Genomic DNA, 25,869 nt, shown 5'->3' with positions numbered 1-25,869 from the left:
ATCCAAACCATGACATATTTCAAAGTAAAAGGTAGCTCTAGTAATAATTAAGCTAGAGCAATCAGAATTAACCAGGACTGTCACTGGTAAACTAGTTCATATGATCACCTCACATAAGAGATTTACTAGATTTGAGAAAAGGAAAGGAACTTTTTTTTTTGAGACAGGGTCTCATTCTGTCACCCAGGCTAGAATGTGATCAAGGCTCACTGCAACTTAGACATCATGGCTCAAGCAGTCCTTCCATCTCAGCCTCCCAAGTAGCTGAGATTACACACATCACTGAACCCAGCTAGATTTATTTCTATTTTTATTTTCTTGTAGAGACAGGGTCTTGTTATGTTGCCCAGGCTGGTCTCAAGCAATCCTCCCACCTAGTCTTCCCAAAGTGCTAGAATTGTGGGCATGAGCTGCTGCACTTGGCCGGACGCCTATCTATTTCAACTTTGGTATCCTAAATAGTCCATAAAAACAAACTGTCACCATAAGTATGAATTGAATTAAAACACAATTTCACTGTACATGTTTACTATTTCTGATTATAACTTAAGTAAAACTGAAAACAGTACTAGCTAAAACTCAGGATCTCCTCTAAGAACTGACCTTTGAACATAAAACATTTTTAAATTTTTTATTTTACCTTTGGAAAAGTAACTATCAAAGCTTCCTTAATCCTAGACTAACATGGATTAGGAAAAGGAAAAAGCCAATATTTTAAACAAAGTCTATTTTTCTTAAGCATAACTATAAGAAAAACCAAAAAAGACAGTGTGTTTAAAGTTACATCTGTAATTTTTGAAGCACATAATTACATTAAAGATCACAACTATTTGCCAGCAGCGAATAAATCCATCAATTAGCAGGTGAAAAATTGGCATTTAAGATGCAATATTTTTAAATGGAAAAAGCAGTGAATATTAAACATATTTGCTCATGTAAACCTATCAAAGAATTCTCTAATAGAATCCAAATGTCAATGACTTGTTCCTACAGTTAGCTCTTCTTAATATTTTCCATTACTATAAATAAATATTATTCCTACAGCTTATATTATGGTAGCATTATACACAGGATAATGATATACATTATACAATGCAGTATAATACTTTACAAGATACAATGGTAAAGATTTGTTGTTCAAGAGTCTCAAAATAAAATACTTTTCTACTGTATAGTCTTAGTTATCACTCTTAAATTATCTTATTTCTTCAGCAGTTAAGTTCTGAGATACTTATAAGTGCCAGGATTACAGAAAAGGCCTATGGGCTAACCACCTAACAAAATTCCTGGGCTTCATAAGCTTATATGAATAGATATGAAATATTGTCCAGACAGCCACTGCATTATAAACAGATGGCATGGGAGAAACAGGTGTCCCTTTCTACTGATGAGAAATCATTTTGGGCCAGGCGCAGTAGCTCATGCCTGTAATCCCAGCACTTTTGGAGGCCAAGTCAGGCAGATTGCAAGGTCAGGAGTTCGAGACCAGCCTAACCAACATGGTGAAACCCCGTCTCTACTAAAAATACAAAAATTAGCCGGATGTGGTGGCATGCGCCTGTAATCCCAGCTACTCACGAGGCTGAGGCAGGACAATCACTCGAATCCAAGAGGTGGAGGTTGCAGTGAGCCGAGATCACGCCACTGCACTCCAGCCTGGGTGACAGAGTGAGACTCCATATCAAAAAAAAAAAAAAAAAAAGATAGAAAAAGAAATCATTTTGGTCGGGCGCATTGGCTCATACCTGTAATCCCTGCACTTTGGGAGACAGAGGCAGGTGGATTACTTGAGGTCAGGAATTCGAGACCAGACTGGCCAACATGGTGAAACCCCATCTCTACTAAAAATACAAATATTAGCCAGGCATGGTGGCACATGCCTGTAATCCCAGCTACTCAGGAGGCTGAGGCAGGAGAATCGCTTGAACCCAGGAGGCAGAGGTTGCAGTGAGCTGAGGTCGCGCCACTGCATCCCAACATGGGCAACAGAGCAACACTCTGTATCAAAAAAAAAAAAGAAAGTAAAGAAACTGTTTTGCGATCAGCAACATTCTTCATCCCCCACTATAATTTAAGACCAAGGCAACTATGAATATACTATTTAACCTTCTTTATCAAGCATGGAGATCATTCTTAAACTGGGAAAATTGTATGCCAGTAAAACTTTGCCCATTACTGATGTGAAATGAAGCAGCTCGATGAATGATGTTTAAAAACAAACAAACAACTTTAACAGCTTAAAAAGGGAAACAAAGAAGGTATGAAGTGCAGTGTCACTATAGTGAAGATACACAAGGCTAATCTTTCTAATTGGAAAGCAAGGTATGATCTCTCCCTTAAGAGCACTTAAATGAACACCTAGGATATTGTCAAAATAAAAACTGTGATGTTGACACCCTCCACCAATGTTAAATATATATTTTTAAATAATCATAAAATTTCTCAACCTGGAATCTTGGCACCATCAACTAGTCACAGACAAAACATTTTGACACTTGAAGGGAGATCACTGATCAATGTGTACTCCCACTCACAAACAACACTTACTAATTACTGTAAACAACTTTTTGAAAATTGAATCAAGTGTTCAAGTTGACACAAATGTTGCCAGTTAAGATACTTTTCTTTTGTCTTAAAGTTTCTCTTCCCTCTTTTCTCTCAAACAGCCTTTTGTTGTGTTCTTAAAATAGTTGTAACTGCAGATATAAGGATTCACTCCAGTTTACTAGCATTGTGTGCTCATGTCAAACATACTGGAAAGTTTTATGTAAATAATCATAAAGGATTTAATAGCTTTCCTTTTATGTCTGGAGACACAGACACTCAATGCTGGGTGGGGAGATGGGATGATGTGGGGAGTGGGAGAGAGATGGGAAATGCCTAGCACAAATAACAGAAATAGTTAAGCTAAGAATGAGATATCCATGTCCCAGTTCCATCCTGCTTCTTTAAGTAAATCACACAGCCTCATTTGTCCCCTCATTGATTACATTATATATGCTGAGGCTGCACTGTACAATAAAGTAGCCACTAGCCACATGCAGACTTGAGCACTTATAATGTGGCTAGTCTAAACTGAGATGCGCGATAAAGGTAAAAGACACATCAGATTTCAGAGACTTAGTATGAAGAAAAAGAATGTAAGAAGTCTAATTAATTCTTATATTGATTATATGTTTAAATAATATTTTAGATAGACTGGGTTAAATATATTATTAATTTCACCTGATTTTTATTTAAAATGTAATTTTTAGAAAATTTAATATTGTATATGTGGCACTGTCGGATAGTTCTGTGCTAAGACTCTAGTAAAAAGTAGGAAAGAACCTGGGAGGTGGAGGTTGCAGTGAGTTGAGTCAAGAACATGATACTGCACTCTAGCCCTGGCAACAGAGGAAGACTCCATCTCAAAAAAAAAAAAAAAAGAAAGAAAAGAAAAGGTAGGAAAACAGGGTTGGGCAGGGTGGCTCACACCTGTAATCCCAGCACTTTGGGAGGTCGAGGTAGGTGGATCACCTGAGGTTAAAAATTCGAGACCAGCCTGGCCAACATGGAAAAACTCTGTCTCTACTAAAAATACAAAAATTAGCCAGGTGTGGTGGCAGGTGCCTGTAATCCCAGCTACTCAGGAGGCTCACACATGAGAATTGCTTGAATCTGGTATGTGGAGGCTGCAGTAAGCTGAGATTGCACCACTGCACTCCAGCCTGGGGGACAGAGCAAGACTCTCTCAAAAAAAAAAAAAAAAAAAAAGGAAAACAGAAGAATAAAGACAGCACAGTTTGACACCAAGGAGCCCCCAGTGTAGCTGCAGATTAAAAACAAAAATAATTACAATATAATGGCACTAAGTGCAATGATAAAGATACATACAACAACACCACTTACTTGTATGGAAGAATGAGGAAGGCCATTTGTGAAAGGGTAGAAGAAGGAAGGATGAAGAGAAAACTTAGGTTAGTCTCCTGAAAGAGGTAGTGCCTGAGCTGTGTCCTAAAGAATAAGAAAAGGTGAGGTGTAAAAAATGGGGGTGAAAGTAATTCCAAGAGAAAAAACATTGTATGAGCCAAGACTAAGAAACAGGAAAGGGAAGGAGAAAGGAATAAAAGCAGCTTCCTGCTGAAAGAGGGAAAGAGCAAGTGGTAGAGCAGAGACTATGTAAGGATAATAGCTTGTGGACATTTTAAAGAAACTGAATTTTAATCTTTAGGCAGTAGACTTTTTTTTTTTTTTTTAAAGACATAGTCTTGCTCTGTCGCCCAGGCTGGAGTACTGTGGTGAGATCTCGGCTCACTACAACCTCCAACCCCTGGGCTCAGGCAATTCACCTCCCTCAGCCTCCTGAGTAACTAGGATTACAGGTGTCCCCCCCACCACGCCCAGCTAATTTTTGTATTTTTAGTAGAGATGGGGTTTCACCATGTTGGCCACGCTGGTCTTGAACTCCTCACCTCAAGCCATCCATCTGCCTCAGCCTCCCAAAGTGCAGGGATTATAGGTGTCAACCACTGTGCCAGTCTGGTAATAGGCTTTTGAAGAGTTTTAAGCAAAGGAATGCCAGGATCAGAAATAATGGTTTAGATGTTGGGCAGCTGTGTGAGGACTGAATTAAGGTAAACAAGACTGGATGCTGGGAGGCTGTTGTCTAGGTAAGAAATACCAGGGCCTAAACTAGGGCAAAATGTGAGGTTGGAAAGGAAAACACTAATTCAAAATCATATCTGAAGAGGTATCATCAGCAGAATATAGTGCCTGACTCGTCCAGACACCATGAAAAGGAGTTTGGATTTTATTCTAGGGTGATGGGAAGACCCTGATATGCTTTGAGCAGGGAGTGTGATTTTCTGACAGATTTTAAAGGGTCTCTCTGACTGCTGCTGGAGAATATGCTGTAATGGAGAAAAGAGCGGATGACAGAAAGATTATTTATTATTTTTTTTAAAAGGAGGATATTGCCATAGAAGAGGTTGATGGTAGCTTGAACCGGGGTAGACAGGAAAGTAAGAAGCAGCCGGATTGTGTGTGCATGTGTTTGTGTGTGCATGTGTGCATGTGTGTGTTGTGTATGTGTTTTAAGAGACAGGTCCTGGCTCTGTCATCCAGCCTGTACTGCAGTTTCTCAAATCTCAAGTGAGCCTCCCGAGGGCCTCCCACAGCGCTGGGAATACAGATATGAGCCACGCTTCCTGGCCTCAGGTTGTATTTTTAACTGCAAATGGCATTGCCCAATTCATGGGGTTGAGAAAGAAAAAAACAAGTTTAGGAAGATCACACTTGTTGAGCTCAATTGTCTTGTTTAGTCCGGAGGTTAGGTTGTCTGCCTAGAGTGAAAATACTTTCAGAGGCTTGAGGACTGAAAATAGTAAAAGTTTGGAAGACAGCAGAGAAAATAAAAGGAGCTGAACAAAGGCTATTTTAAGGATTAACTGATGTCCTGCATGAAGTCTGAAACTATATGATTTTAGTGATATCAGTCTAACCTGATACATCATTTTCCCTTCCCAACACTTAACTACCCAGCTGCAGGAGTTAGATTGTAGAATCTAACTCCTAGATTGTAGAATCTACAGGATTTAATTTGTAAAATGGCTTGAGTTAGATGACTTTTAAATCTACATGAGTTACAAAATTTTACTTTTAAGAATCCTAGAGCTGTACTGCTACACAATTTTTTTTTTTTTTTTTTTTTTTTTTTTTTTTTTTTTTGAGACGGAGTTTCGCTCTTGTTACCCAGGGTGGAGTGTAATGGCGCGATCTCGGCCCACCGCAACCTCCGCCTCCTGGGCTCAGGCAATTCTCCTGCCTCAGCCTCCTGAATAGCTGGGATTACAGGCACGCGCCACCATGCCCAGCTAATGTTTTTGTATTTTTAGTAGAGACGGGGTTTCACCATGTTGACCAGGATGGTCTCGATCTCTTGACCTCGTGATCTACCCGCCTCGGCCTCCGAAAGTGCTGGGATTACAGGCGTGAGCCACCGCGCCCGGCCTATCACACAATTTTTTTAAAAAATTGGTGCCTACATATACATAACGTAAATTTACCATTTTAACTATTTCACTACAGTTGTTAAATTCAGCATTCCAGCCAGGGCCTCCAACAGGAGTGCTGGGACATTAAAAACCTAGCCCTGAAGGTGGCAGCACTGGGCCTGAGGTGACTGTAGTCTCAACTTCGGTTGCTGCTGAATGGAAGTAATCTCATCTTTTCATCACAGTACATAACCCAAGTGTTCATTTTCTAAGTATGCTGAAATTGAAAAAGTTTGGGAAATACTGTTCTAAGCCACAAAATATGAGAAACTTAGTATTATGAAGAGTTCAAAATAACTGCTTCTCTGTTAAAGATGTTTTTTCAGCACATCTTTGGAACTTCAAAATTTATTCCATGTGGTTCTTAAAGCTTCTTTAGAACCTATCTATGAGGATGCCTAAGCTTTTCTTGTTTAAAAATTCTTAGATTTTTAAATGAGATTGTATAGGGCCATTTCCATTGTTAAAGTGGCCCTATACAATCTCATTTAAACATCGGAGAATTTTGGCCAGGTGCGGTGGCTCATGCCTATAATCCCAGCACTTTGGGAGGCTGCAGTGGGTGGATCACGAGGTCAGGAGTTCAAGACCAGCCTAGCCAAGACGGTGAAACCCCATCTCTACTAAAAATACAAAAAAAATTAGCCAAGCATGGTGGTAGGCACCTGTAATCCCAGCTACTCAGGAGGCTGAGGCAGGGAATTGCTTGAACCCAGGAGACAGAGGTTGCAGTGAATGGAGATCATACCACTGCACTCCAGCCTGGGCGACAGAGTAAGACTCCATCTCAAAACAAACTAACAAACAACAACAACAAAAAAAACCCTAAGAATTTTGAAAGCACCCAAAGGTTCCCCCTTACATAGAAACAGGATCAGGGAATGTCCATTTCATTCATTTACTCATAGAATACTGATTCAGTAGTAGGCACTGGGCTAGTTCCTGGAGATAAAAGCGGGAACAAATTTTTTTTTTTTTTTTTTTTTTAATTTTAGAGACAGGGTCTCTCACTCTGTCACCTAGGCTGGAGTACACTGGCACAATCACAGACCACTGCAGTCTTGAACTTCTGTGCTCAAGTGATCCTCTCACCTCAGCCTCCACAGTAACTAGAGCTAGAGGCACGCACCGCTGTGCCCAGCTTTTTTGGTTTGTTTTTTTAAAATAGTAGACAAGATTTCACTATGTTGCCCAAGCTCATCTTGAACTCCTGGCCTCAAATGATCCTCTTGCCTCAGCCACCCAAAGTCTGGCTCAAGACATGTTTTTTTTTTGTTTGTTTTTGAGACGGAGTTTCACTCTTGTTGCCCAGGCTGTAGTGCAATGGTTAGATCTCAGCTCACCGCAACTTCTGCCTCCCAGGTTCAAGCAATTCTCCTGCCTCAGCCTCCCAAGTCGCTGGGACTACAGGCATGTGCCTCCACGCCTGGCCAATTTTGTATTTTTAGTAGAGATGGGGTTTCTCCATGTTGGTCAGGCTGGTCTCAAACTCCTGACCTCAGATGATCCACCCACCTTGGCCTCCCAAAGTGCTGGGATTACAGGTATGAGCTACAGTGCCCAGCAAGAAATGTTTTTTGATCTCAAGAAATTTACAGTCTAGTGGGGAGACAGAATTAATTAAATAACTAAAACAATAAAAACTGTAAGATGAGAAGGTTACATGTTACTATAGGATCCTACTACTAGGATCTAGTAGAAGAGACTACTGAAATAAGTTAAAATCATGATTAGTAGATAGCTAGGGTAAAGAGTGGGGGTAGGTTTGGCGGAAGACTCCCGGCAGAGGCAACAGCAAGGCCTAGGAAACATCAGAAGGCCAGTGAGAACAGAGGACAGAAAATGTTTGGAAAAAAAGCCAAAGAGGGAGCAGAGGCAGTTCAAAGAGGCTTCCTTCACAGAGTAACTGGAAGCCACTGAGGGGATCTAAACAGCACAGTGACATTATCAGATTTACTTTTCAAGAAGATCACAGCAGCTGCAGTATAAAGAAGTGCTCTCAAAGTAGACACAATTTAAGATGGAGAAGGGAAGAAGATACTATATTTTTATTCTATTTTTTTCATCCTTTAAAAATGCTTTTAAAAATGGATTATAATAATATTAGCTAAGAAATACTAATTATGGCTAGCTTTTGGACACATATTATATCGGAATACTAAACAGTTTACATATATTCATTTAATCTTCATACCCTGTGAGGTTGGTACTATTATTATCTTTACAGGCAAGTAAAATGGGACAGCGAGGTTAAGCAGTCAGTTCAAGGCCACTCAGTAAGGAAGTATTAGAGCAGGATCCAAACCCAGATGTCTGACTTCAGAGCCTGTAACTTCCTCATTAGATTATGTACCATTTTTCAACAGTACATGCATGTAATTTAAAATTAAATATATATGGAGAATAGATGCTCAGGTTTTGTTCTGAACACCAGTAAATACAAAGGTTTAGGAGGGGTGGTTGGTTGCGTGGATATGGAAAGGAGACTAGCAGTAGACTAGGTAAGAAGTAACAGTGTCTTGGATTATGGAGGTAGTGGTGGAGAAAAGGGGATGGATTTGGATGTTTGGTAACATTGGACTGCGTGATGGCTTGGATATGGAGGTTAAGGACGAATGAAGTGTCAAAGATGACTCTTTGGATTCTGACTTGCATAAATGGATTAGATAGTGAGGCACTGGCAGAGGCCACAGGAACAGGTTAGGTCATTCTGCTCAGATAGTTTTTCTTTGGACCACACTACACTGCTCTTTCAATACTCTTGTTTAATGACAAACATTACAGGTTACTTCCATCATAAACATAAAAGCTTCACTCTGTCAGTTATGTTTCCTATGCTGTGTTACAAATGACATAGTCAAAATTTCATCCATTTTCTTTTAAAAATGTGGAGTTGTCTTATAAAATGGGGAAGTGAATGATAGTTGCTGTAACAGGCTAATAGAAGGTGCAGCACCCCTCTTCTTTATACTAACTTTTTAAGTTATGATATTTATTCATCCCTTAAGATGTGGGACAGGTGGAAAAATTACCTTTCTACTTTGTATTTATGATTTTCTAAGTACTAAACTTTTGAAGCCTGTTAATATCCTTTGTCCTCTTCCCTCGTCTTAGAATGATTACACAAAAGTACTGGACTGGTTTAAAAGATACTGTGATTCTAGTCTATTTTGTTCATTTGTAGAATTTCTACTGGTCTAAAAACGATTTAAATCAGGAGCAATAGGAATACCTGCTATTGATTTGAATTTCAAACGAACAGCCTCAAGAAAAATTGACTTAAAAAAAAAAATTACCTAACAGCATGTTGTCCCAATAATGCTGATTGCTTCAGATTCCTTCTCGTTTCAAATTTGACAGAAACTTCCCGTTTAACCTCAGCAAAATACAGTTCGTTTTGATCTATGGCGGTTACCGCCCAATCCCGCAGGTTACATTACTAAACCGGGTAACAGCGACAAGGCTGAAAACTGTTAAGAGTAATCCACATCCATTCCACCACCATCAGTGAATTTATTTTGTGTATGTATGTATGTATGTATGTAGACATAGTCTCACACTGTTGCCCAGGCTGGAGTGCAATGGCGAGATCTTGGCTCACTGCAACCTGCGCCTCCTAGGTACAAACGATTTTCCTGCCTCAGCCTCCCAAGTAGCTGGGATTACAGGCGGGCGCCACCATGGCTTTTTTTTTTTTTTTTTTTTTTTTTTTTGGAGACGGAGTCTCGCTGTAGCTCAGGCTGGAGTGCAGTGGCACGATCTCGACTTACTGTAACCTCCGCCTCCCCGTTCCCGGTTCAAGCCTTTCTCCTGCCTCAGCCTCCCAAGTAGCTGGGAATACAGGCAAGCACCACCATATTCAGCTAATTTTAGAGACGGGGTTTCACCATGTTGGCCAGGCTGGTCTTGAGCTCTTGACCTCATGATCCGCCCGCCTCAGTCGCCCAAAGTGCTGGGATTACAGGCATGAGCCACCGGACCCGGCCTAATTTTTGTATTTTCAGTAGAGACGGGGTTTCCCCACGTTGGCCAGGCTGGTCTTGAACTCCTGGCCTCGTGATCGCCCGCCTCGGCCTCCTAAAGTGCTGGGATTACAGGCGTGACCCACCCCGCCCGGCCCATTAGTTAATTTTAACTCTCCATTCGGCACAGGTCATTTATACATACTTTCCCTGCAAAATGCTTACGTTAGATACACTGTACAGATAACTTTCACAGAACCCCAAGGGCTTGATGCTCCCGCGACAGAACGGCTGGAGTTTTCCCCAACGGTTCTGAGAAATGGTGTGGCGGCCGCCAGGCTCTTCGGGTCGCTCCCGGAAGCTCGGAGGTGGCGCTCCCCTCCCCAGCCACCGACCTCCGGCCTGGGCTGCAACGCGGAGCCGGCTCCTCAGCCGAGGCAGGAAGGGCACAGCGGAGATGGCCAGCGCGAGGAAGGGGCGTGACGTACCGGGAACTCCCACGTGACGTCGCGCAGGCTCCCGGGCGGGGCGGGTCCGGCCGCCTTCTAGCCCGGCTTGCAGCCCCCGGCCTTAAAGCGCGGGCTGCCCGGAGGGGTTGGCTTTCCCACCGAGGACTTGGCACTCTGATGAGGGAAAAGGGAGAAAGAGAAAAGCGAGCAGCCGTCCCTTCACAGCCTCCGAAGGGGCCTCCTTCCCTTCGGGGGCTTCCGCAAATCCCGAGGCAATCTTGGAGGCGGTGAGTAAAAGGAATCTCTGCTCCACCCGGACCTCTGGGTCAGAGCGGCCTCTTCTGGTCTGGAGCTGCGCCAAGGGCTTCCGGGGTAGGGGTGCAGCTCTGTGGCAGTGTCTGAGGGAATAGGCCTGGCCCGGGCTACACTCATTGGAGGTGGACCGGCGGGAGGACCAGCGCTCAACTGAGTACAGTTTCTGCGCCTCCCGCGCGGGGTGTGGAAGCGCCTTTCAGCGCCAAGCTCGCCCCGCGCATGCGCTGACTTCGGCGCGCGCGCTTGGGAGCTTTTTTGGCCAGACCCTCACGCGGAAACTGCGCGGTCCCTGGGGAGAGGCGGATGTAGAAGGGGCCTGGCTGGAAAGCTTTTGCAGCTCTGCTCTGCTCGGTGCCTAAGAGCACCAATCAGATGTCTCGCGGAGTTTGTTCAAGTCCCCCGTGTGACTCGAGACCTGCCTCTCGCCTTACTTGTGTGAGAATACGTGTGATGTGGCAGTCAGTATTTAGTGAGCACCTGCGGTGTGGTGGTTTATACTAAGGAATACACAGAAATGTATTAAGCGATTACAGGCCTTCGAGCCCAGAATGCAACTTGGGAGGCAAGAGGTACTGTTCTGAGAGATTGGGAAATGTACATTGTCGATGTGGCTCGAATAACGGTTCAGTGCCGAGAGAGATGCCAGCAAAAAGTGCTGGGCATGCTGGGTAGGTGGAAAGGGTTTTGCGAGCCAGAATTTTGTAAGTTTAATGTTGATAAAGTGTTTTTATGTTTTGCTTTTAAAGCACTGTACTTCACTTACACCCTTGGTTTTAAATGAATGTATTAATATTTTTTGGATCATTAAAGTAATTAAACCTTTATTTTACACTGTTGACTTAATAGAAACAGTTTATGTCCCCATCTTTTTTTTTTTTTTTTTTTTTTTTTTTTTTTTTTTTTGCCACAGAGAGATATTTTACAGTCATTGGTCTCACATGACTTCATTTCAGCCCTGAGTAGGCATGTCCCAGCTGAGTGACCTTGTGCAAGTCATTTACTTCCTTAAGCCTCTTCCCCCAACTCTCAAATGAAATTATAGTACCTGTCTTACAGAGTTTTTCTGAAGATTATGTCGAATATAAAACAGCACAGTTTCTGGTATGTGGGAAACAATACATGGTGGCTTTTATTCACAGTTATATGTAGGCCCATTTGTTTAGCCCTTAGAGTTAAAAATGGAATGAGTCGGGGCGAGGTGGTTCACACCTGTAATCCCAGCACTTTGGGAGGCTGAGGCAGGGAGGTCAGGAGTTCGAGATCAGCCTGGCCAACATGAGGAAACTGCCTCTACCGAAAATACAAAAATAAGCCGGGTGTGGTGACATCTGCCTGGAAACCCAGCTACTCGGAGGCTGAGGCAGGAGAATCGCTTGAACCTGGGAGGCGGAGGTTGAGCTAAGCCGAGATCGCGTCACTGCACTCCAGCCTGGGCGACAGAGGAAAACTCCATCTCAAAAAAAAAAAGAATGAAAACCTCTTTGGAAACAAAACTGTACTAATGCAGTGCACCTAATTTTATTTTCAAAAACTTTCTTACAGAGATAAACGTACCTGAGAGAAATACAGAAATTATGAACCCCATTGTATACCCATCCATTACCCAGCTTCAGTAATTGTCGAAGTTCAGCCCTTGTTTCAGCTGTTCATCCAACATCCATTTTTGTTTAAGCTTGACTTTTTTTTCAAGTAAATCTCAGAAAATTTATCTCTTTACCTGTAAATATCTCAGTAAATATCCGTTTAACAGATAAGACCTTTCTGGTTTTTTTTGTTTGTTTGTTTGTTTTTTTTGAGACGGAGTTTCGCTCTCGTTGCCCAGGCTGGAGTGCAATGGCGCGATCTCGGCTCACCGCAACATCCGCCTCCTGGGTTCAGGCAATTCTCCTGCCTCAGCCTCCTGAGTAGCTGGGATTACAGGCATGCGCCACCATGCCCAGCTAATGTTTTGTATTTTTAGTAGAGACGGGGTTTCACCATGTTGACCAGGATGGTCTCGATCTCTTGACCTTGTGATCCACCCACCTCGGCCTACCAAAGTGCTGGGATTAGACCTTTCTTTTTAAAAAATGGCCACATCATCATACCCAAGAAAATTAACAATTCCCTAATAATCTAAAATCCAGTTCATATTTAGTCTCTGCTGATTATGTTTAAAAGTCTAATCACAATTTTTGCAAAGCTTGATAGTTTATTTTTGTAGTGCTTTACAGTTCACTAAATGGCTTCACATATACTCTTGCTCCCTTCAGAACTACTGTTTCAGCCCCTTCATCAGAGACCTCAAGAAATGGTTAGCAAGGAACAGTCAGTTTGTGTACTTGTTAGAAATGGTACTGCATTGGCTGAGGAGGTTTAGTAGACTTGCTAATCATTAAACTTTTTTTTTTTTTGAGATGGAGTTTTGCTCTCATTGCCCAGGCTGGAGTGCAGTGGCACGATCTCAGCTCACTGCAACCTCTGCCTTCTGGGTTCAAGCGATTCTCCTGCCTCAGCCTCCCAAATAGCTGGGATTACAGGCATGTGCCACCACACCCAGCTAATTTTGTATTTTTTAATAGAGACAGGGTTTCTCTATGTTGGTCAGGCTGGTCTTGAACTCATGACCTCAGGTGATCCGCCCGCCTAAACCTCCCAAAGTGCTGGGATTACAGATGTGAGCCACTACGCCCTGCCCTAAACTTTTTTTTTTTTTTGAGATGGAGTTTCACTCTGGTTACCCAGGCTGGAGTGCAATGGCACGATCTCGGCTCACAGCAACCTCCGCCTCCTGGGTTCAGGCAATTCTCCTGCCTCAGCCTCCTGAGTAGCTGGGATTATAGGCACGCACCACCATGCCCAGCTAATTTTTTGTATTTTTAGTAGAGACAGGGTTTCACCATGTTGACAGGATGGTCTCAATCTCTTGACCTTGTGATCCACCCGCCTCGGCCTCCCAAAGTGCTGGGATTACAGGCATGAGCCACCGCACCCGGCCCCCTGCCCTAAACTTTTTAAGTTGTAGCTAATTAGTGATTTCATTTTAAGAATGCATATTAAAATATTTACTAATCCACTCGAACTTCTTAACCTGTTGGTTTCTTCAAGGACTATGTAATAAACTTAATCATTCACCTTTATTCTAAGAGAGGCATGAAGAACTTTACCCTAATGGTCTCATAACTCTAAGATGTTTCTGTATTCATAGATGTTTGCTCTGTTTGTATCTTACTGACTTCTCTTGCTTTTGGAAAATTATACAGATCCTCATCTGTGTTAATACATCTGTCGTCTGTCTGACTCTGTTATAGAATACACATAGATGTGTGTATATATGGATGCTTGTTAAAAATATCTTAGAAAGTTTTTCAGTTTTGGGCTTAGTATGTTGTTGCACTCCACTCCATGTCAATTCAAAGTTAAAAAAAACAATTTTTTTTTTTTAATCGAGACAGGGTCTCTTGTTGCCCAAGCTGGAGTGCAGTGGCACAATCTCCACCCACTGCAACTTCTGTCTCTCGGTTTCAGGCAGTTCTCCTGCCTCAACCTCTCAAGTAGCTGGGACCACAGGCATGCACCACCACACCCAGCTATTTTTTGTATTTTTAGTAAAGATGGGGTTTCACCATGGTGGCCACGCTGGTGTCAAACTCCTTACCTCAAGTGATCCACCCACCTCAGCCTCCCAAAGTGCTGGGATTACAGGCAAGAGCCATCTCGCCCAGCTGAAACAATAAATACTTTTATACTGGTACATTAATATTGACCATGAATGATAAAAATGTCTCAATATTTGGATCCTTTCTGTTTAATGTAATGATAGATAATTTCTTTCTCTAAGAGGAGTAAGAAAATTTGCCTGAAAATTTACCTTATATAGCTAAATATCTGAAGTCAAGGCTCACCGTTATCATCCTCTTTCCTTATTCTTTCCTTCCCTTCCCAAATTCTAAAAATGATTGATTATAGGTAAATAAGGAAAACTTGAAAATATCTGGACTTGTGTTTCAACCTGACTTCAAAGTACGTGAAGGTAAAAGCAAAGTTCATTTATGCTGCAATCTGTTATTTCAGGTATTTGACCTGTCCAAAGACAACTCGATACCTCTATAATGTAACAGAAAAGATCAGAAAATATTAAGCAAGCAGCAGTGTGAAGCATATTAAGCAAGATGAACATCTCAGGAAGCAGCTGTGGAAGCCCTAACTCTGCAGATATATCTAGTGACTTTAAGGACCTTTGGACGAAACTGAAAGAGTGTCATGAGAGAGAAGTACAAGGTAAAGTCTTTTCTTAAATACTTCTAGCAGTAATTTGTTGAGACTCTAGTGGCAATAACTACCTTTTTATAACAGTTTATTTTTTCTTTTTCAACTTTTAGGTTCAGGGGTACATGTGCAGGTTTGGTACATGGATAGATTGCATGTTGCTGGGGTTTGGTGTACAAATGATTTCAACCCAGGTAGTGAGCATGGTACGGCATAGGTAGTTTTTCAATCTTCACCCTCCTCCCACCCCCTGACCCTCCACCCTCATGTAGGTCTCTGTATCTGTTTTTCTCCTCTTTGTATCCATATGTACTAAATGTTTAGCTCCCATTTATAAATGAGAACATACAGTGTTTCTGTTGCTGCTTTAATTTGCTTAGGATAATGGCTTTGGCTGCATCCATGATGCTGCAAAGGAAATCATTTTGTTCTTTTTTATGGATACATAGTATTCTCTGATGTATATGTACTAAGTTTTCTTTATTCAGTCCACTGTTGAGTTTTATACATTTAATGACCAACTTTAAGTAAGTTCCAAGTTATCTTTCTTTTTTTTTTTTTTTTTTTTTGAGACAAGGTCTCACTGTGTCACTAGGCTGAGGTGTAATGGTGTAATCATGGCTCACTGCAGCTTCAACCTCCCATTTTCAAGTGAGCCTCCCCCCTGTAGTTGGGACCATAGGCACATACTGCCATACCTGGCTAACTTTTTATATTTTGTAGAGTTAGGATCTCACTATGTTGCCTAGGCTGGTCTTGAAATCCTGGCCTGAAGTGATCCTTTTGTCTCTGCCTCCCAATGTGCTGGGATTATAGATGTTAGCCACTGTGCCTGCAAAGATCTCATATCTATTTTTTTATATATTTTTGTATTTACTTATTTATTTATTTTGAGACAGGGTCTTACTTTGTTGCCCAGTCTGGAGTACAGTATGATCACAGCTCTCTACAGCCTTGACCTCCCAGGCTCAGGTGTTCCTTCCACCGTAGCCTCCCGGGTACCTGGGACTTCAGGTGTGCACCACCATGTCCAGCTAATTTTATGTATTTTTTTGTATAGACAGGGTTTTGCCACGTTGCCCAGGCTGGTCTTGAACTTCTGGGCTCAAGCAGTCCACTGGCCTCAGCCTCCCAAAATGCTAGGATTACATGCTTGAGCCACCATGCCCAGCTGATCTTCTTTTCTTTTTCTTTTTGAGACGGGGTCTCACTTTGTCACCCACACTGGAGTGCAGTGATGCAAACACGGCTTACTGTAGCCTCAAACTTGCCGGCCTAAGTGATTCTCCCACCTCATCTCCTCAAGTCATTGGGACTTCAGGTGTACACCCATGCCTGGCTAGTTTTTTGTTTTTTCTTTTTGTTATTGTTTGTTTGTTTGTTTTAAACTTATCCTTCACATGTACCCCAAAACGTAAAATGCAATTAAACAAACAAACAACAACAACAAAAATATATATATATAAAGAAAATGTTTGTACTAGAAAGAACTTGTAGTATTGTCTAGGCCAGTGCTGGTGACTTGCATATGGTCCAGAGACAAGCAGCATCAATGTCAGCCGGGAGCTTGTTAGAAATGCACATTCACAGGCCCAGCCCAGACTTATCCTTCACCTTCGAAACCTAGCTAGTTTTTGATTTTTTGTGGAAACAGGGTTTCGTTATGTTGCCCAGGCTGGTCTCAAACTGACCTCAGGTGATCCTCCTGCCTCAGACTCCCAAAGTACTGGGATTACTACACCCAGCCAGGTCTCATTTTTAGAGAATATTTACAATTGTAGTTTTGTAATTCATTTTTATGGTCAAATTGGTACTTTTTAACCACAGACAACTACCACAGGACATAATTTGTATACAACTTGCTATTGTTTACTTGTGGTAATATGTATGAGATAGTGGAAAAGGTATAGAATTTGTTGACTGAAGACCTGGATTTGAATTCTGATTTCATTTACCCACTTGCTCTGTGATCTTAGCCTAATTACCAACCTCTAAATTTAATTTTATTCTATAAAATTATTTACAGGATATAGACATGAAAATACCATGTAGGTCATTTGATAAACCTCTGGGGATCTATTTGCTGCTAAGCACTGAAATACAAAAGTGAATGGCAGATTACCTTCAGAAAGCCTGCACTCTTAATAGAGGCAGAGTCATGTAAACAGATAATTACAGTACAGTAAAATAACAGCTAGAAGGTTTTTATAAATTGCAGGGAGTATATAGAGGATTAAGCAATTGTGGTTGAGATGAGTAAATATTTGTGTTAAAAAATACTCTATGAAGCTAAGCTCAAGGTTTGATATTAAGTTTTAATATATTTTAATTCTGTAACTTTAACATACTTTCCATATGTATGAGAAATGCTTCATATTACATTTTTTTCTTGATTACCTAAGTTTAATACTGCAGTGCTTTATAGCTGTAACATTACACTGGAGTACTATTAAAACATAATCCATCTGATTCTAAAGTGTAGTCTATGGGTCTGTATTATAACTTTTCCATGGTAAATTTAGTTTCTGGCAAAACTACTGGTAATACCCTTATCATTAATTAATGAGTTTTAAAGTATGAACAACCCCAGAAATACTCTTTCAAGCCCCAGTGTTCATGGAGACACAAAGAAATGTTCAAGAAATGTTTTTTGGGCACTTACTATGAATAAGAATGAATCATATATAGTGCTAGTTTTAAGGGAATTTCTAGTCTAGAATTTTAATACAGTGTACTATGTTATTAACCGAGAACATAAAGGAAGAACCAAGGGTGTGTGTGGTTGCATGGGGAAGCGTGTTTGTGTATGGTTTATGTCGGACCAGGCTTGATAACTGATTTAAGCCTAATTAGCCAGGCAAAGAAGATGGTGGGAGGGGAGGGAATTTTCTGAGCAGAGAGAACAGCACATGCAAAAGTTTGCAGATAAGAGTTTGATTTTATTCAAGGAATTGTGGATGGTTTGGTTTAGTTCTAAGAGGAAATGGAGTGGGAGATGGGAGTTTTTTGGGGAGGTGGATAGGATATAATGCTAGAAACGTAGATATTAGGTTTGCTTGTTCCAGGTCTGAGTTCAGGTCCTGGATATCCTTGTTAATTTTCTGTCTGGTTGATCTGTCTAATATTGACAATGGGGTGTTAAAGTCTCCCACTATTATTGTGTGGGAGGCTAAGTCTCTTTGTAAGCCATTAAGAACTTGCCTTATGTATCTGGGTGCTCCCGTATTGGGTGCGTATATATTTAGGATCGTTAGCTCTTCTTGTTGCATTGATCCTTTTACCATTATGTAATGTCCTTCTTTGTCTCTTTTGATCTTTGTTGCTTTAAAGTCTAATTTATCAGAGATGAGAATTGCAACTCCTGCTTTTTTTTGCTCTCCATTTGCTTGGTAAATCTTCCTCCATCCCTTTATTTTGAGCCTTTGTGTATCCTTGCATGTGAGATGGGTTTCCTGGATACAGCACACTGATGGTTTTTAGCTTTTTATCCAATTTGCCAGTCTGTGTCTTTTGATTGGGGCATTTAGTCCATTTACATTTAGGGGTAATATTGTTATATGTGAATTTGTTACTGTCATTTTGATGCCAGCTGGCTGTTTTGTTCATTAGTTGATGCAGATTCTTGACTGTGTTGATGCTCTTTACCATTTAGTATGTTTTTGGAGTGGCTGGTACTGGTTGTTCCTTTATATGTGTAGAGCCTCTTTCAGGAGCTCTTGTAAAGCAGGTCTGGTGGTGATGAAATCTCTGAGTACTTGCTTGTTCACAAAGGATTTTATTTTTCCTTCACTTATGGAAGCTTAGTTTGGCTGGATAGGAGATTCTGGGTTGAAAATTCTTTTCTTTAAGGATGTTGAATATTGGCCCCCACTCTCTTCTGGCTTGTAGGGTTTCTGCTGAGAGATCCGCTGTGAGTCTCATGGGCTTCCCTTTGTGGGTAACCCGACCTTTCTCTCTGGCTGCCCTTAGCATTTTCTCCTTCATTTCAACACTGGTGAATCTGACGATTATGTGCCTTGGGGTTGCTCTTCTTGAGGAATATCTTTGTGGTGTTCTCTGTATTTCCTGGACTTGAATATTGGCCTGCCTTGCTAGGTTGGGGAAGTTTTCCTGGATAGTATCCTGAAGAGTATTTTCCAGCTTGGATTCATTCTCTTTGTCGCATTCAGGTACACCTATCAAATGTAGATTAGGTCTTTTCACATAGTCCCACATTTCTTGGAGACTTTGTTCATTCCTTTTTATCCTTTTTTCTCTATTCTTGCCTTCTCGTTTTATTTCGTTGAGTTGATCGTTGACCTCTGATATCCTTTCTTCTGCTTGGTCAATTCGGCCATTGAAACTTGTGCATGCTTCATGAAGTTCTCGTGTTGTTTTTCAGCTCCATCAATTCACTTATATTCCTCTCTATGTTGTCCATTCTCGTTAGCATTTCGTCAAATCTTTTTTCAAGGTTCTTAGTTTCTTTGCATTGGGTTAGAACATGTTCTTTTAGCTTACTGTAGTTTCTTATTACCCACCTTCTGAAGTCTGATTCTGTCATTTCATCACACTCCTTCTCCATCCAGCCTTGTTCCCTTGCCGGTGAGGAGTTGTGATCCCTTTTAGGAGGCCAGGTGTTCTGGTTTCGGGTGTTTTCATCCTTTTTGCACTGGTTTCTTCCCATCTTTGTGGGTTTATCCACCTGTTGTCTTTGTAGTTACTGACTTTCAGATTGGGTCTCTGAGTGAACTTCCAGTTTGTGGATGCTGAAGTTACTTCTTTTTCTTAGCTTTCCTTCTAACAGTCTGGCCCCTCTGCTGTAGGACTGCTGAGGTCCACTCCAGGCCCTGCTTGCCTGGGGATCACCTGCAGCAGCTGCAGAACAGTAAGGGCTGCTACCAGTTTACTCTTTTGCTATCTTTGTCCCAGAAGGATGCCCACCAAATATCAGTTTGTTCTCTCCTTTATGAGGTGACTCTTTGGATATACGGGGGTCAGGGAGCTGCTTGAGGGGACAGTCTGTCCTTTATTGGAGCTCAAGTCCTGAGCTGTGAGCTCCGTTGTTCATTCAGAGTTGCTGGACAGGTACGTTTAGGTCTGCTACAGCAGAACTCATAAACTCCCTTTTTTTTTTTTCCCCAGGTGCTCTGTCCCAGGGAGTTAGGGTTTTATTTATGAGTTTCCGTTGTGCTGCTGCCTTTTTTTTTTTTATTTCAGGGCTGCCCTGCCCAGTGAGGAGGCAGCCTAGTCACTGTCTGCCTGCAGAGGCTTTGCTGAACTGCTGTGGGCTCCGCCCAGCTGCCATGTGATCTTCGCTGCAGTCCTGTTTATATGGGTGTAGTTAGAACTGCCTTGGCAATGGTGACCTGCCTCTGTTATGGCGGACTCTCTCTGTAGTGGCAGGTTGCCTCGGCAACGGCGGGTTGTCTCAGCAATAGCGGGCTGCCTCAGCGATGATCAGACTGCCTCCGTAGTGGTGGAGTGTCTCAGTAATGGCGGACGCCCCTCCCCCACAGAGCCAGACCATTCCGGGTTCAGCTGTGCTTGCTGTGAAACTTTCAACCCAGTGCGTTTTCAATTACTGTTTTTTTTGTGTGGGGGGGAGGTTTGGGGGGTGGGACCAGCCAAGCCTGCTCACCTGGCTCCCTGACTCAGAGTCTTTTTTGTTGTTGTTGAAAGGTCGACTGTCTCCCAGTGTTCCAGTCACCTGTTGAAAAGGCACTGGGATCTCCCGTGCCGCGACTCACTGAGCCGGCTGAAACAGCGGCGCTGAGATTCCTGGCGGTTTTTTTGCCTAGGAATCTCCTGGCCTGACTCGCTATTTCAGATGAATGGGCGACTCTGCCGTCTCAGGGCTCCAGTCTCCAGCTAAGAGGGCACCCGGACCAGTGTCTTTTGTACAGAGACCACCGCGCCAGGGCGTGGGCAAACCAGCCGTGCAGGCCAAAACAGCCACACCGGCCTAAACAGCCACACTGGCAATCTGTGGGGCTCCTCCGCCTGGGAATCTCCTGGTCTGTGAGCAATAAAAATCCGTCTGGAAATGCGGCGTCCACTCACTCTCTGCACTTTCACTGGGAGCTGCAATCCTGAGCTGTTCCTAGTTGGCCATCTTCCCCCTATCTCCCGATTTTTTTTTTTTTTTTTTGAGACAGAGTCTCTGTTGCCCGGGCTGGAGTGCAGTGGCGTGATCTTGGCTCACTGCTACCTCCACCTCTCAGGTTCAAGTAATTCTCCTGCCTCAGCCTCCTGAGTAGCTGGGATTATAGGTCCGTACCACCACACCCAGCTAATTTTTGTATCTTTAGTAGAGATGGGGTTTCGCCATGTTGGTCAGGCAGGTCTCGAACTCCTGACCTCATGATCCACCCACTTCAGCCTCCCAAAGTGCTGGGATTACAGGTTTGAGTCATTGCGCCCAACCCCCTTTTTAAGATTTTTAAATTTTTAATTACTGCTTTTTAGAGATGAGGTCTTGCCCCATTGCCCAGGCTGAGTGCAGTGGCACAATCATGGTTCACGGTAGCCTCAATCTCCTGGGTGCAAGTGACCTTTCCACTTCTGCCTTCGGAGTAGGTAGGACTACAGGCATGCACCACCGTACCGGCTAATTTATTTTTTATAGAGATGGGGGTCTCACTTTGTTGCCCAGGCTGGTCTCAACTCCTAGGCTCAAGCAGTCCTCTGACCTCCTTGGCCCCCCAAAGTGCCAGGATTAAGGCATGAACCCTGGTCATTCTATACTTTCTTTCAGCAACATTTTGTAATTGTCAGTGTACAAGTTTTTTCTCTCCTTGGTGAAATGTATTCTTAAATATTTTGTTCTTTTGATGCTACTGTAAACAGAATTGTTTTCCTAATTTGCTTTTCAGATTGTTCATTGCCAGTGTATAAAAATTCAACTGGTTTTTGAGAGTTGATTTTATGTTCTACAACTTTGTTGAAACTCTTCATTTCTATTTTTGTTTTTTATGTCTTGAAACAGAATGCTGGGATAACATGTGAGCCACTGCACTTAGCTTTTTATAGGCTATTAATTTAATAGAAATAAAATATTTGACAGATTCCTTCTTCTTGTTCTTTGGTGTTACAGGATCTTCATGAGATCCCTATTTTACAATGAGGAAGCATCAAGAAAACAGATAATATACTCTTTAATAGGAACAATATACCATATTTATCAAATTATAGAATACATAAAGCTTGCAAATATTATGTATTAGATAATTCTTTTAAAAAGCATACTACTAGGTGGCTCACACCTGTAATCCCAGCACTTTGGGAGGCCGAGGGGGTTGGATCATGAGGTCAAGAGATCAAGACCATCCTGGCCAACATGGTGAAACCCCATCTCTACTAAAATACAAAAAATTAGTTGGACGTGGTAGTGCATGCCTGTAGTCCCAGCTACTTGGGAGGCTAAGGCAGGGGAATCACTTGAACTGGGGAGGCAGAGGTTGTAGTGAGCCAAGATCGTGCCACTGCATTCCAGCCTGGCGACAGAGACTCTATCTAAAAAAAAAAAAAAAAAAAAAGTGTGTACTCCTCATGGTTATGTTCTAATCACATTCCCACAAAAGTTAGTTTGTATGCTCTGAAAAATTTAAAGGGAGGAATACAGTAATTGTTGGTGTATATGGTAAAATCCATGTGTTTTATGAATGTTAGGTTGGATATATGAGCTCGTAAGAGAAGGTAATCTTTGGTACATTGTACTGATCATACCACTTTCCCAATTTCAAATCACTTATGGATTTGTAAAGTTATTAAATGAGTAAGTACTATTTTTTAAGTTAATATGTTATTTAAACACATTTTGGTTTGGGCCATGCCTGTGTCAATGTGTTCCACCTAGTTCCATATAAAATTAGATTCTCTGTATGATAACATCAAAGACATGCCTTAAGGGAACTTAATTTTTTTAAGGAGGTGGAGAATCCATTTGTAGAAACCAGTATAAGAAGCTGTTTGAAAGACATCAAACATGGACTTGTCTGGACTTTGCAGGTTTTAAGGTATATGTAGGAATCAAAATTGACTCATTGCTTTTAAAACTTCATGTTTGTAAAAAATAAAAGAGAAATGTTATGAATCGTAATATTTGAAATATATAGTTTTTACTTAGCTGCAGAAATCTACCCGTGCTCTGCTACGTGTTTTGAATTTTTTTGCCTCTTTTGCCGAAACATAATAAAATAATGTGCACTGATCACAACAATATAATAAACTGCATGCATGTTTTTTGTTTTTTGTTTTGTTTTTTAGACGGAGTCTCACTCTGTTACCCAGGCTGTTGTGCAGTGGCATGATCTCGGCTCACTGCAACCTCCGCGTCACAGGTTCAAGTGATTCTCTTGTCTCAGCCTCCGGAGTAGCTGGGATTACAGGTGCCTGCCACCACACCCAGCTAATTTTTTGTGTTTTTAGTAGAGACGGGGTTTCACCATGATAGCCAGGATGGTCTAGATCTCCTGAACTCATGATCCTCCTGCCTCAGCCTCTCAAAGTGCTGGGATTACAGGCATGAGCCACCGTGCCCAGCCATGCATGTCTTTTAAAACTAGGAAAGAATAAGCAAAATGTCCTAATTTCTGTTGGAGACTAGCAATATGAAAACCAGACCATTTTTGTTGAAAAATTCTGGAGACATTTGTGATCAAATTTTTATATCCTTTAACTTTAAGATAATTGTATCTTTTCATGATTGTTCATTCCAGTGTCTTATGTTCGTTTTGTGACAAACACAGATTGTTATTGATAATATACAATCGTTATGCTTTAAATTCAGAACTCACAGAATTTAATGGAAACTTCAGAGTTCTTTAAATTTCAAGAGTCTTAAATAAAGTATATTTATTTGAGTACAAAATTGTATTGCCTTTAAAAATATTTTTCAGTATCAAGTTTATTATTAAAAGCACAAGTAATAAAATAGAATTTAAAATATTTATTTTCAGAATACCACTGTTTTAATAAATGGTATTTTGCCTATGCCAGTGTCTGCTGTTAACATCTAGTTAATATATTTTCTGTGTCTAGTAAATATGGTAATCAGTTTCAAAGAAAATTAGGCAGGTTTTGTGAGGCAAAGTTAGAATACCTTGAAGAAATGGGAAAGTTTGGAGGCTCTAATTGGACAGGATGAATATTTCTTGATTCATTTTTGAATTGTTCCATTTATTTTCTATAAATAGAATCAAAAATTCTAAGAATAGAACATTACATTAAGACTACACAAATTGCCGGGCGCGGTGGCTCAAGCCTGTAATCCCAGCACTTTGGGAGGCCGAAGCGGGTAGATCACAAGGTCAAGAGATCGAGACCATCCTGGTCAACATGGTGAAACCCCGTCTCTACTAAAACTACAAAAAATTAGCTGGGCATGGTGGCGCGTGCCTGTAATCCCAGCTACTCAGGAGGCTGAGGCAGGAGAATTGCCTGAACCCAGGAGGCGGAGGTTGCGGTGAGCCGAGATCGCGCCATTGCACTCCAGCCTGGGTAACAAGAGTGAAACTCCGTCTCAAAAAAAGAAAAAAAAGACTACACAAATTAACAATGAAAGGAATTGCCCCACTCATTAAGAATGCTGTAAGGCTGGGCACAGTGGCTCATGCTTGTAATCCCAACACTTCAGGAGGCCAAGGCAGGAAGATTACTTGAGTCCAGGAGTCTGAGACCAGCGTGGGCAACAAAGCAACACCCTGTCTCTACAAAAAAAAAATTTTTAATTAGCCAGGCATGGTGGTGTGTGCCTGTGGTCACAGCTACTTGAGAGGTTGAAGCAGGAGGATCGCTTGAGCCTGGGAAGTCAAGACTACTGTATTCCGTGATTGAGGCACTGTACTCCAGCCTGGGTGACAGATCCTGTCTCACAATTAAAAAAAAAAAAAAAAAAAAGAATATTATCAGTGACTCTCATACCTTTTATTTTTTATTTGCATTCACATCTGTAAACAACAAAATCCACAAAAGTTAATTTACCTGTTTTGAGATAATTAAATCTTAAGCACAGTGAGCATACCTTAAATATGACTTTGGAATTGGAATAATTTGTTAGGCAATTATAGAAATGCTAGCAGTATTAGTTTTGGTAGAAGTTTAATTACTTCATTTGTATATAAAGCCCCACTGTTTGTCAGGAAAGATAATATTAGGTTTATCATTTTTAATTCAGAACCGTAAATAACTTGTTTAAAGTGGCAGTACATACACTATATATGGTTTGTTCTGGGTAGAGAACTAAAATAAGTAAGAATTAGCATAGCAGTGATTTTTGTTTATGCATAATAAATTGAATTTTTGCTTCGTTTCTGACTCTTAAATTTGTTTTGTGTATTATAATATACAGGCCCTTATTGTTTCATTTCATCCAAAATTCATGTATGAGCGGGTATAGGGTTAATTGTAGCATAGTGCTTGGTCTTGTGAGCACTGTTTCTTCCATAGGCGTCTTAGGTTGCCAGTGTTACAATTCCAGATACTTTGTTGAACAGATTACCTGTTCATACAGGAGCTACATTGTTGTATAGCCTCATTCCTTCTGATGGGTGTGGAGCAGGATTAAAGCACACTTTATAGGGGTTCTAATTGTAGATTCCTAATTGACTTGGTGAATAGCAAATGCTAAAATTTAACACACAGACACATACTGAAACATACACACACACACACACACACACACACACAACACATACACGTAAACCTGTTTCAGGGTGATCTGCATGACAGAACAAATGCCTCACAGGTGTTGAATGCTTACAAGATAAAAGAGTAGTTCTTCCCCTGTTTCCCAAGAATTTTCCTTTGAAGTTTATATGGATTTTCTATCTCATTGTTCTTTTCTTAAAATGGTTTACAGCAAGAATCCATTTCATCTTTGGC

The 25,869-nt window shown here is 41.4% G+C and overlaps 1 protein-coding gene and 1 long non-coding RNA gene across 9 annotated transcripts in view; one reads left to right on the top strand and one right to left on the bottom strand.

Moving 5' to 3' along the window:
- LOC116561435 overlaps positions 1-10,410 on the bottom strand; it is a 136,641-nt gene extending 126,231 nt beyond the window's left edge. Inside the window, exon 1 of the long non-coding RNA XR_004273425.1 lies at positions 10,220-10,410. This is a non-coding gene — a long non-coding RNA (uncharacterized LOC116561435). The remainder of the gene's footprint in view (positions 1-10,219) is intronic.
- RBBP8 (RB binding protein 8, endonuclease) overlaps positions 1-25,869 on the top strand; it is a 114,000-nt gene that overhangs the window by 10,960 nt on the left and 77,171 nt on the right. For 4 of the 8 annotated variants that reach the window (XM_032293214.1, XM_032293215.1, XM_032293210.1 and 1 more), the window contains exons 1-2: positions 10,520-10,730; positions 14,812-15,018. In XM_032293214.1, the coding sequence (XP_032149105.1) occupies positions 14,910-15,018 (109 nt within the window). In that variant the 5' untranslated portion in view covers positions 10,520-10,730; positions 14,812-14,909. Of the gene's footprint in view, positions 1-10,519; positions 10,731-10,954; positions 11,427-14,811; positions 15,019-22,674; positions 22,763-25,869 lie in introns of those variants that run through there. The other 4 variants (XM_032293213.1, XM_032293211.1, XM_032293212.1 and 1 more) reach the window with 4 other exon arrangements.

Source organism: Sapajus apella, unplaced genomic scaffold, assembly GCF_009761245.1.
Source record: "Sapajus apella isolate SASKATOON/1434 unplaced genomic scaffold, GSC_monkey_1.0 scaffold29, whole genome shotgun sequence".
Taxonomy (NCBI): Eukaryota; Metazoa; Chordata; class Mammalia; order Primates; family Cebidae; genus Sapajus; species Sapajus apella.
The sequence above is the reverse complement of the archived record's forward strand: the minus strand, read 5'-3'. Positions and strand labels throughout refer to the sequence as shown.